Below are 13507 nucleotides of genomic sequence, written 5' to 3'. Positions count from 1 at the left end.
TCACCTCACACACTTGAAGGAAGCAGCACCGATCATAAACACACAAACAAACTCACACACACACACACACACACACACACACACACATAGTTGGTTTATCTGTTGTGATAGGCAAAGAGCCAATGTGCAAAGAAAGAAGGGAAATATGGATCATAAACGTTTAAGTGGAGGAGCTAGAAAAAAAATTCAGCAAGAAAAGAAAAAAAAGGAATCAGTTTTACTTGAGAGTGTTCCAAATATCTCCAGCTTCTTCAGTACAAAGACATCTGCTGAAAGCAATTCTATAAATGCTACTGCAAATTCAGCTAAGGTTAGCAATGCACCTGAGCTAGCATGTAGCTCCCAAGATCCTGAGACCACTACAAGTGTAGACACTGAACCAAATGCTTCTGATGCTTATGATTCAACCAATTCAGCAGTAGCCAGTTGCTCGGATGAATGTGAGGTCACTGCACCTCTGGACAGCATAGAAAATGAGCTGAATCTTTCTTCAACACCATCTACAGTGACAACTCTACCTAGTGATCCCGCTAAATGGGCTGAGACCCTCACTGAGTCAATGAAGGAAGTTCTTATTCAAAGAGGTGCAAAATCATTTCACAACCGTCACAGCCATTATCCAGCTTCTGTGAGGAACAGTGGGCTAGGAGGCAAAACCCGATGCCTAAACAATGAACATTTTACTTCACACTTGCCCAATGGACAACGAGTACAAAGAGAGTGGCTGATGTACTCTCCCTCTACTGGTAATGTTTACTGCTTTGCATGCAAACTGTTTTCCCCAAAAACGCATTCTTTTGTGACAGGCTATTGTGATTGGAAACACTCAGAAAGATTTGGTGAACATGAGCGAAGTGCTGAGCACATAACCTGCATGCAAGCAGTCTTGAACCGCGCCAAAGGTGCCACAGTTGATGCAGACCTGTTCAAACAGTTTCAGGCAGAGAGCAGCTATTGGAGGCAGGTGTTACAAAGAGTTGTTGCAGTCATTAAATTCCTTGCAGAAAGGGGCCTTGCATTTAGGGGTAAAAATGAATCGTTAGGGTCTCCTCTCAATGGGAACTACCTTGGTATTCTGGAGGTCCTGGCTGAATTTGATCCCTTTCTAAAGGATCACATCAGAAAGTTTGGGCAGATGGGTCGAGGTAATACCTCATATCTGTCCTCCACCATTTGTGAGGAATTCATTGAATTGATGGGTGCAAAAACCAAACAGGCTATAGCAGATGAACTGCAAGCAAGCAAATACTACTCTATCATTGTGGATTCAACCCCAGATTTATCTCATGTGGACCAATTGACATTCATATTCCGTTTTGTTAGCAAAGAGGGCAGTGTTGTTGAACGCTTTGTGGGTTTTGAGCCCATTACTAGCCATACAGGTGAAAGTTTGGCTAACTGTGTCATGTCTGTGTTGGAAAATCTAGGGTTAGAGCTGTCAAATTGCAGGGGGCAGGCTTATGATAATGCCAGCAACATGTCAGGGAGGTATAATGGGTTGCAGGCTCACTTAAAGAAAAGCAACCCATTAATACACTATATTCCATGTGCAGCTCACTCTTTGAATTTGGTGGGAGTCAACAGCATTGACAGATGTGGAAATGAAGTCTCTAAGTATTTTGACTTGATTCAGTCTATTTACAACTTCACAACTGCATCCACACACCGATGGGACAGGGTATTTGGCAATTCCAACATAGATCTCACACTTAAAGCTTTATCCAACACGCGTTGGAGTTGCCGTGCAGAATCTACCAAAGCACTGTGGCAGAACTACAGTAAAATAAAAGCAGCACTACAGGTTATTTCCACTGATGACACAGAGAAACGAGACACACGAACTGAAGCTGACAGTCTAGTGCGGAAGCTGGATTCACTTGAGATGGCCTTCATGGCAGGCTTTTGGGACACTGTTCTGTCCAGATTTCAGGCCACAAGTCTGCAACTTCAAAAAGCAGACATGGACCTTGGTACAGCAGTTAGATTGCTGGAATCTCTGCGCACCTTTGTTCTCTCCCAAAGAGATCTATTTGATCATTTTGAGCAGAAAGCCTTAAACATGTTGGGTGGCACCCCATCTTACAGGGCTGAACGGACGAGGAAACGTAAAAAGTTTGCTGATGAATCAGCATCCCCAGATGTTGTGCTTGAGGGAAGGCAACTGTTTCAAATAGAGACATTTATTGCCTCTATTGATCAACTGAGTTCAAGCCTTAATCACCGTCTGGAGGCCTACAAACATCTGAACAATTTGTTCAGTGTCCTTTTCTCTTTGGATACAGAGTCCAATGCTTCAGTCCTTCACAAGGCCAAGATTCTCACTGAATCATACCCATCTGACCTCAATGAAAGTCTTGGACAGGAGCTTATACAGTTCAAATCTTTTATACAGCTCAACAACACTGATGAGGAGAGGACCCCTTCAGGACTGCTCAAAACAATAATACATTTTGGACTACAGCCTACGTTTCCTAATACATACATTGCGCTACAGATTTTTCTCACTCTACCGGTCAGTAACTGTGAGGGAGAACGCTCATTCTCTCTTTTGTCAAGAGTAAAAAATGAGCTGCGCACAAGAATGACTCAGAAAAGATTAAATGCGTTATCTCTAATGGCAATTGAGAGTGAGCTGACAAGAGAGTTGGACTTCAATGATGTGGTGGATGATTTTGCAAAATTGAAAGCACGAAAGAAACCCCTTGCTTAAAGGTGCACTGTGTAAGATTTTTAGGTTATTTCCAGAATTCACCCATTCACTAATGTTAGGCTACCTGTTTTCATGAATACTTACCACCACCATAAAATTCTAAGTATCCGTTATGACTTGGAGAATTGCACTTTTGCCATTTCTGGGAAGTGTCACCTGGATTGTGAAGATAGGATTGACTTTAGGCAGAAGCTTGGTGCTTTCTCTGGCAAACTGAACCTCAAGCTTCATTCTCTGCAGCTTTGCATTCTTGTGCAGACTTTCATCCACAAGGAACTTTTCAACTTCCCCACTATCGTGAAGGGGCCATCAAAAGATTTCAGTGTGTCCAGCATGTCTAGTCTCTTACTCTCCTTTCTTTGAGCCATCTCTTGTTTCTCATCTGCCCTACTCTCGAATTTTGCCTTCATGAATTTACTCCAGTTGAGTTCAACCTCCCTTTTTGCTTGTGCTGCTGCCTTGAAACCTCTGAAGCTCCTGGCTCTTCTGTAAAATTATTGACCTATTGACTGCGTTCAGTGTGCCCAACTTCTTCAGTTTGTAGTCCACCTTGCCACATTGTCTCTCCATCCCAATGTTGTGCACAGGGGTGCCATCAATGTTACTAGCCTGTTCACTGACAGGGTCCATTGGGAAGGTCTCCTCATCCATCCTCTGCCTGGCCAGGACAGTCTTCAGATGGGGCAGCATGAGATCTGTCAGCTGCTTCACTTCATCCAAGTATTCGGCAGCCACGTCTGACACTGAGTTCAGGACATGTCCAGTGCCTGTCCAGCCACTATAGCATTCTTGGAAATGGGCTATCTTGACCTGCATGCAGCCCTTGTACCATGAACTGGCCTACACCTTTCTTTGTGGTGCTCTCCGATGCATGTTATGATTTTACCTTTCTCCTTCTCCTCAAGCTTAACCACAAATAGATACAGACTTTGAGCCTCAATTTGCTGCACAGCTGCCGTTATGCCAATGTGTTTTCCTAAGATATTATTTTATTTTTAATGATAGAAGGGAGGAAAAGGGGGCAAAAATCATGTCCGATTTAGTTTTTTGGGTGGGTTGGGGGGTTTATTTCATGATAGCTACCAACTTCCAATACATAATATCTCTCAAATGACCCAATGCACCATCACTGAAGTGGGCGTAATCATTTTCAAAAATGTTTATTTTTAGGCCATTTATCCCCTCCCCCTGTGTCTGTGTGAAACCTGTGCTTGTCAGTGTCTGTGTGGTATACCTAATAGTGTGTGTGCAGTATGTGCACTCTTCTGTACAGTACAGTGTGCATGTCTGTTCACAGTATACAGTATTTCTTGCATAGTGCGTGCGTGTGTGTGCGCCCACACGCGCGGGGGGTTGAGGGGCCAAGACCATGTCAGGCCCAGGGGGCCAAAATTTCTTAATCCGCCCCTGCCCGCAGGCGACTCATCTGGTCCTTACGGGCGACCTGGTGCCCGCGGGCACCGCGTTGGTGACCCCTGATCTAATGCCTTTACAAGGGTCTTCATCCCATCATCTTTGTTCAAATCATCCGCAAGTATTTCCAAAGCTGTATCTCTAGCTCTCCCCCTCAGTGATAGAGCAAAAGCTAATGCTTGTTTCTCCTTATCCAGATCGGTAACACGTATCCACATTTCAACCTCATTTTTCCAGCTCTCATATGACTTCTTTTCTTCAAACGCAGGAGGGACTCTGTAGTTAGCGTTGTTAGACATCCTCTGCTACCATTGATAATTCAGTGACGACAACCTTCTTCTTTGTATACGTATACTTTACTGAGTTTAAGTTCAGGGAACACAATAACAAACCGGCCACTGCCGTTCACATAACCGACTAGCAACCGGAGCCCGCGCATAGAGCAATGCATGCTGGGAGTTACCATAAATACACAAAGAGTGTACCATAATAATGCGCAATGCAAAAACAGAACATTTACACTCACATTGTGAATTTAGAGTATTTACATTCTGCAGTCATTGCAATGCCAACATCGTTTGGGAAACGATTCAGTGAGTTCAGAGAGGAAAAAAACACATTATCCTTCCCCGTCACTCCCCTCAGCCTCAATCCATCCCTGTTGAATATGACAGCATTTCCAGGTGTGAGTCCACCTGATCTTGAGATGGAACTGGCTGACATAGCCGACAAAGACATGTGGGTGTCCAAGTTAAAGCGCATGACAGCGGACCTTGAAGATGTTTCACGCCAGAAGGCCGTTCTTGCTCAGAATCCCAAATGGGGTGATATTGAAAACCTCCCCAAAACTTGACAAACTTGTGTTCGAAACATGGAACGCTATCCCCGACTTTTATGTGAACATGAAAAGGTATGCACTTGGAGTCCTGTCGATCTTTGGATCCGCATATGTATGTGAGCAGGTGTTCTCCAACATGAACTTTATTAAAAACAAACATAGCACATGCCTCACAGATGAGCGTTTACAATCATGTGTGAAGATAAAGGTGACGTCATACAGCCCTGATGTGGAGACGCTGTGCGTTGCGGATCAGGAGCAGAAATCACATTGACCAAGTATGATAAATATTTTAATTTCCTATAATTTTGCATATATTCACATTTTTCAATTGTTCAGTGAAATATACATTTTATTATTCAGGTTGGCAGCTGACTGCACGGCGCCAGTAAAAGGATGACGGCACAGAGAGAGGGGACGGCATTTTTGGTTCTCTGCCAGTGGATAATTTAAGTTCGGCGTTTTGTTTTTTCATTACTAGAAGGAGGACTTAAATAGACATTAAAGGCCTACTGAAATGAATTTTTTTTATTTAAACGGGGATAGCAGATCTATTCTATGTGTCATACTTGATCATTTCGCGATATTGCCATATTTTTGCTGAAAGGATTTAGTATAGAACAACGACGATAAAGATTGCAACTTTTGGTATCTGATAAAAAAAAAGGCTTGCCCCTACCGGAAGTAGCGTGACGTAGTCAGTTGAACATATACGCAAAGTTCCCTATTGTTTACAATGATGGTCGCATGAAGTGAGAGAGATTCGGACCGATAAAGCGACAATTTCCCCATTAATTTGAGCGAGGATGAAAGATTTGTGGATGAGTAAAGTGCAAGTGAAGGACTAGTGGGGAGTTGAAGCTATTCAGATAGGGAAGATGCTGTGAGAGCCGGGGGTGACCTGATATTCAGCTGGGAATGACTACAACAGTAAATAAACACTAGACATATATTTACTCTATTAGCCACAACACAACCAGGCTTATGTTTAATATGCCACAAATTAATCCTGCATAAAAACACCTGCGTGTTTGTTACGCTAGCTCCTAGCTCCTATGCTAGCTCCTAGCTCCATAGAACACGCCAATACAATTCAAACACCTGATCAACACACACAATCACTCAGCCCAAAAGACCGTTCACCTAACCCAAGGTTCATAAAGCTTATATATTTTAAAAAAGTTACGTACATACGCAAAAAAAAGTTGCGCACATACGGTCAAGCGATCAAATGTTTAGAAGCCAAAGCTGCATACTCACAGTAGCACGTCTGCGTCTTTGTCATCCAAATCAATGTAATCCTGGTAAGAGTCTGTGTTGTCCCAGTTCTCTACAGGCGTCTGTGTATCGAAGTCAAAAGTCCTCCTGGTTAGAGTCTCTGTTATCCGAGTTCTTCCATCTTGACTGCATCTTTCGGGAATGTAAACAAAGAAGCGCCGGCTGTGTACTGTTGTTGCTGACTACGTTCGAAAAATACGTCCATTTCGCACCGACAACTTTCTTCTTTGCTTGCTCAGCTTCCTTCTCCATAATGCAATGAACATGATTGCAACAGATTCACGAACACAGATGTCCAGAATACTGTGGAATTATGAAATGAAAACAGAGCTTTTTCGTATTGGCTTCAATGTGGAAGGCATACCCGTGTTCCCCGGTCTACGTCACGCGCATACGTCATCCGCAGAGGCGTTTCGAACCGGAAGTTTAGCGGCAAATTTAAAATGTCACTTTATAAGTTAACCTGGCCGTATTGGCATGTGTTATAATGTTAAGATTTCATCATTGATATATAAACTATCAGACTGCGTGGTCGGTAGTAGTGGGTTTCAGTAGGCCTTTAAGTATTTTACTTAACCTTCAACCCGACGTCTTTTTCGGAGTTAAAAACGTTTTGTTGCATGCAGAAATTGTATTTCATTTTCTCTGCAGTCGTTCATTGATTTCATAAATGTAACCTATAATAGTTTGTTTATACATAGCACAAAGCAAAAAAAACTTTATATGCAGTGTTATTTCATTTTAAATTTCAAAAGAGTTTTGTGGCTCCCATTGTTTTCTTTAATTTGTGAAACGGGTCAAAATGGCTCTTTGAGTGGTAAAGGTTGCCAACCCCTGCCTTATACCAACCGAGTCACGTCTGTTGTGTCCTTGAGCAAGACACATCACCCTGATGGGTCGTGGTTAGCGCCTTGCATGGCAGCCCCCGCCATCAGTGTGTGAATGTGTGTGTGTGAATGGGTGAATGTGGAAATAGTGTCAAAACGCTTTGAGTACCTTGAAGGTAGAAAAGCGCTATACAAGTATAACCCATTTACTATTTGGCGCCTCCTGCTGGTTTGCATGTTTAATAAACCTCAAAACTCAGAATATAAGACAACCCCATTTTTTTTCTATGGAAAAAAATACTTATATTTGGCTCGATACGATATTCTCTGATAAACTAAAGAAATGTCAAATGTCAGAAATTACCTTTTTTCTTTAAACAAAAGCCAGTACCTGAACGGATTTTATAGAAATGTTGGCAAATCTACCAATGTGAAGAAGAAATATATTTTTTGATTCCTTAATATGAATTTCTACATGTAATCCTTATGAAGAAGGAGCAAGGTGAAAACAGAACATCCTAGGTGGAGGAAATACATCACACACTATAATTTATTTCCCATAACAATCATTTCAGTTCCCCTTTCTCCGAGTTGTACTGTAAAATGAATGGAAATATGTGTTGAGTTAAATCATCCTTGCAGATACAAAACATGTCCTATGTGTATGCTCCTTTCATGGAAACATACCGTATTTTTCGGAGTATAAGTCGCACCGGAGTATAAGTCGCACCTGCCGAAAATGCATAATAAAGAAGGAAAAAAACATATTTAAGTCGCACTGGAGTATAAGTCGCATTTTTGGGGGAAATGTATTTGATAAAACCCAACACCAAGAATAGACATTTGAAAGGCAATTTAAAATAAATAAAGAATAGTGAACAACAGGCTGAATAAGTGTACGTTATATGACGCATAAATAACCAACTGAGAACGTGCCTGGTATGTTAACGTAACATAATATGGTAAGAGTCATTCAAATAACTTTAACATATAGAACATGCTATACGTCTACCAAACAATCTGTCACTCCTAATCGCTAAATCCGATGAAATCGTATACGTCTAATCTCTTACGTGAATGAGCTAAATAATATAATTGATATTTTACGGTAATGTGTTAATAATTTCACACATAAGTCGCTCCTGAGTATAAGTTGCACCCCCGGCCAAACTATGAAAAAAACTGCAACTTATAGTCCGAAAAATACGGTACTTCTCTTGGTTGATAACTGTTGCAGTGATGGTGCCACTTTACTTACCAGTACAGGTCTTGTGCAAATGTTATGCATTTTTGTGATGGCCTGCTGACTATGTAATATGGTAATAATGATAACCGCGACAAAACTAGTATTACCCTTTTAAATGAACATGATCAGAGATTGATATTTGCACTTTGATAAACTCACAGACCGAGTGGCACCAGCTTGCGATCTTAAATGCGAACATGAAAAAAGGAGACATTAAAGTCTTTCCCAATTAAGAAATAACATACCCCAATCTGTGTTTAAATAAACCCATAGCTGTCTGAACAACTAAGATATTAAATTATGTACATTGAACGTACAAGCTGTGCTTGCTTAGAACAGAGTGATTATTCTATACATCAACACCCGTCAGAATGAATAAATGTTAGGTTCTATTTGTTAGAAACTTTTAAGTTAAATAAATGTTGAAGTTCTACAGTAAAAAACAATATTTAAAACAATAAAAGCTTAGCCATTAAAACAGATAAAATACTGACACTAGAACACTATTAGTGAAGCACAAGAAACACAAAACATGCAAAATAGTGAGTTGTTTTTTTACAGTGTGTTTATTTTATTATTACTTTTTAAATAACATTGTCAAAAGATTTCAGTGTGTTTGTTAATACGTTTTGAGCACATTTAACAATACCGGGATAATAATGATAATCATGATATTTTTGGTCACAATACCCGTGGTAGGAAATTTTCATATTGCAACATCCCTATAATGTAGTCCTAAAGGTGAGTTTCAGCAATCACTCTGCTAATAAATAAGCATACATTCATATCTACACCAGACATCAGACTTTTTCTTAAAATGATTGTCTAAGACTTTTCCAGGATATTTTGAGCCACTAGATCAGGGGTGGGCAATTAATTTTCACCGGGGGCCGCATAAGCAACCCGAGCACTGCTGGAGGGCCACACGACAATATTTCAATTAGATTTTGCTCAATATTATTTTTGATACACCGTAAGATAAATAATAATGATGATAATAATAATAATAATTTAATTTAACCTAACTTAACTTTATACAAAAGCAGATTGCTTTTGATGGTCACTTTATCCTGCATTATCCAACATTTTTCCCTATCAGATTTGGACAACCATCTGTTGTTAAAAATAGTTTTTAATCATATTTATTTTATATTGTTTTTTATATTGGTTTTATATGTAATTGTTTTTTCTTTTTATTCAGTCATTGGTGGAGCTAAGGATAATATTTGAATATTGTTTTTAATATTGTTGTGCAGCACTTTGGAAACATTTTGTTGTTTAAATGTGCTATATAAATAAAGTGGATTGGATTGTCCCACCTGCCAGCTTGTCCCAACACGCATTTACCTCTGTGAGCAAGTCATTACCTGTGGTTGTCTCTTTAATTGACTGCATCAGAGCTCTTATCCAAAGTTAGCGAAAAACAGTCCATGTCTCCGGGCATTATCAGCGCAACAAAGTCCAATAAGCACTCCTTAATAAACTCTCCGTCAGAAAACGCCTTACTTTTTCTGGCGCTTTTGTGAGAAATGACGAAACTTGTCCTGACGGCTGCATCTCTGGGGGTGTGAAATATGGCACAAAGTCCTTGTTGGGTTTGCAGTTTTACCATCAACGCATCAGCCTCCCTTGCGCGCGCTTCATCAGACACATTCCGGTATTTTCCCTCGTGTTTCTTCGTGTAGTGGCGATTAAAATGATATTTAAACACAGCAACCTGTGTACCACACATATAAGCACACGGCTTTACCATTAATTTATGTAAAGAAATACTTGGCAGTCCATGTCTTGTTGGAAACACGCCATTCCTCATCAACTTTTCTTTTTTTTAGCGTCTCATCACTTGTCTCTATGCACCTTCACTCACAGGTTCCCCCCGGACATACGGCATAAATAACACATTTCAAAATAAAAGCAGCACAGTTGTATTGCGCGCACGACATAGATGTTTTTTAAACTTTATTTTGTAATTTGTAATTGCGCCGTTCAATTCACTCACAATCGCACACGCGCATACGTCCACACGGAAGTTATACAAATAACGCTTTTCAAAACAAAAGCAGCACCGTTGTATTGCACACTCGACATAGATACTTTTTGAAATTTATTTTGTAATTTATGATTGCCCTCACGCGGGCCGGACAGGGATGCGCAAAGGGCCGGATGCGGCCCGCGGGCCGTACAATGCCCAGGTCTGCACTAGATACTAGTTAACACATCATACACTAATACATTCTCCTGTCCCCCTCATTCTTAGGAAGTGTTCTTTTCTACAGTTTACCAAGATTGTGTCAATCATTATTACTCTGTGACATTATATGGAGTCTTTGGCAATAATTTATCTATGAAAAACAATTATGACATCTGTCTGTATAATACAATATTGCAAACCCTACCGCAGGATAGCACTTCATTACCAGTCCAATCTAGAGTTGCAACGCACAACTGGGCAATTCGAGATCAACTTTGTCTTTTTCCAGAATGACTTTAGACAAAATACATTCAACTTTTTTTTTTCCATTTTCCATCCTTTTCAGTGCACGTGAACCCTGATGTGGTAAATGATGAATCGATTTTACTTCAATAGCGCTTTTCTACCTTCTAAGGTACTTAAAACGCTTTGACACTACGACCACATTTACCTACTGATGACGCAGCATCAGGAGCAACTAACTGGGGGTTCAGTATCTTGCTCAAGGATACTTTGACATGGTTACAGGAGGACTGAGGATCAAACCCACAACCTTCAGGTTGGGAGACAACCACTCGACCACATGAGCCATGCTGTCCCATATTCACTTTCATATTCAAATAATTAATCAAATTAATGGTAGTATACATGTATGTGTTATGAGTCCACATTGATTCTGAATCTTTTCTTTATACTAAATCAGTTTGCTTTGTGCAAAGGGTTCTAAAATGACAGCCTTACCAAGGCGATGCAGTCCAAAGGTGAATCGCTTGGTGGGCGGTTTGGTTGAGAGCCACAAAGCCAGCAGAGAGAACAGGATGCCCACCACATCTGCTAGCATGTGCACAGCATCAGTCATAATGGCTAAGCTGTTTGACACATAGCCACCTGTAAATGAAAGCATACACACTTATTGATTACACATGCCAGTCATCTCATGTGATCCAATACAAAAATATATATCAAAAGAATGAGCCAGTTTAAACCGCTTTAACATGTTCTGTCAAGTGGACTTGGAAGATATTGCACAACCCTGCAAACAGACAAGAAATAGCTGCAGCTTAAGGAGTTAACCTGCATGAGAAGGGCAATTATATTGAGGCTTTTTCCCCCCAAATAAAATGCTGTGCTTGCAAAGGAGGGGGAGTCCTATTGCTGATTGTACACTGGCCACAAAATACAAAAGTTGCCTTTGTTACACAGAGTTTTAACAATAAGTTTATCAATGATTTATTTTATGTGGTGGTGGAAACCTAACTAAGAGGCCTAACATTTTGGGTACCTTAATTAGCAACATGAATGGAACAAAATACCTTTAAAAAGTCATGAAATCAAATTTTATCTGAAGCCACGCAAAATGTTTAGCTCAAACTAAAATAATGCATGACTTCACACAAGCCTACATTCTACGAATAGACTCTGGTCATGCTCTTCGCTTTTTCTTTTTTCTTGTCATTCATTGTTATTAAAGGTGATGGTAAGTGTCTGATTGTTTTTACCTCTTACAGTGGTTAAATTGTAGTCTTAATATAAGCAGCAAATAACTGACTTTTACACACATACGTAAGACAGTTTAAAATGTTACTGAAAACATTGTCGAGTCAGCTAATATGATGACAAGTTTGACACTGGTATAAATTATTTACATTTTCGTTATTTGCAAAGGAAAGTATTGGTTCCGAATTTGAACAAATCCAATTGACCCACAAACCAGAAACTGTCTGAATTTATTAGAATAACTTCTCAATAATGCAGGGACTTTTGTACACTGCTACAAAAGTAGCAACATATTAATAAACACTCCCCTCCTGAGAGTGAGACAATTATCTTTGTAAAAATGTAGCAAGAATTCTTGTATTGTGCAGTGTTTATATAATGTTGTGGCCAGTTTAGGCTCGTCTGAGGACGACCTAGAGAGAGTGAGTACAAACAGTGTCACTCTTATCTTGTCATTACCTCGAGTTGGGAGGTTATGCTTTAACAAGCAGTTGTTGCATAAGACTAGGGCTGCAACTAACAACTAATTTGATAATCGATTAATCTGTCAATTATTACTTCGAATAATAATCGGATAAAAGAGACAAACTACATTTCTATTCTTTCCAGTATTTTATTGAGAAAAAAACCCAGCATACTGGCACCACACTTAGTTTGATTATCGTTTCTCAACTGTTTGTAAATGTTGCAGTTTATAAATAAAGGTTTATAAAAAATATAAAATAAAAAAACTAAAAAAAAAGTAGCCTCTGCGCATAGCATAGATCCAACGAATCGATGACTAAATTAATCGCCAACTATTTTTATAAACGATTTTAATCGATTAGTTGTTGCATCCCTACATAAGACTGTCAAACAACTACCAAGATGACTACAAAACAGGGCAGCAGGGTGCAGGAAGACCTTCTTTTGACATTACGATCATTATTAACATTTATCCATCCATTTTCTATACCGCATGCCCTCATTAGGGTGAGCTGGACCTCTTCCAGTTGAACTTGGGCAACAGGCAGGGTAGACTTATAAAATAATATTCACACTCACATTGGACACATGTACAAATGTATACTTGGCTTTATGTATGCAGGGTCGGCCCTAACCATTATCACTGTATGCGGTTGTTTAAGGCCACAATCACTAGAGAGATCACATGATTATTGTGACCATTCACTTGAGTACCGTATTTTCCGGACCATAGGGCGCACCGGATTATAAGGCGCACTGCCGATGAGCAGGTCTATTTTCATAAAAAGGCGCACCAGATTATAGGGTGCATTAAAGGGGTCATATTATTTATTTTTTTCTAAACTGAAAAAACTTCCTTGTGGTCTACATAACAAGTAATTGTGGTTCTTTGGTCAAAATGTTGCATAGATTATGTTTTACAGATCATCTTCAGGCCGCGTCATGACACTCGCTTCAGGATGCGCCGTTTTGTGGGCGGTCTTATTTACGTGGCTCACCTTCGGCAGCGTCTTTTCTCCGTCATCTTTGTTGTAGCGGTGTA

At 40.0% G+C, this 13507-nt stretch overlaps 1 protein-coding gene across 3 annotated transcripts in view; it reads right to left on the bottom strand.

Annotated features, from left to right (window-relative positions):
• LOC133640502 (probable proton-coupled zinc antiporter SLC30A4) overlaps positions 1–13507 on the bottom strand; it is a 65490-nt gene that overhangs the window by 48172 nt on the left and 3811 nt on the right. For all 3 annotated transcript variants that reach the window (XM_062033966.1, XM_062033959.1, XM_062033975.1), the window contains one exon: positions 11245–11391. In XM_062033966.1, coding sequence (XP_061889950.1) covers positions 11245–11391 — 147 coding nt within the window. The remainder of the gene's footprint in view (positions 1–11244; positions 11392–13507) is intronic.

The sequence above is a fragment of the Entelurus aequoreus genome, linkage group LG02 (genome assembly GCF_033978785.1).
Source record: "Entelurus aequoreus isolate RoL-2023_Sb linkage group LG02, RoL_Eaeq_v1.1, whole genome shotgun sequence".
NCBI lineage: Eukaryota > Metazoa > Chordata > Actinopteri > Syngnathiformes > Syngnathidae > Entelurus > Entelurus aequoreus.
This window is presented reverse-complemented; position numbering and strand designations above follow the sequence as displayed.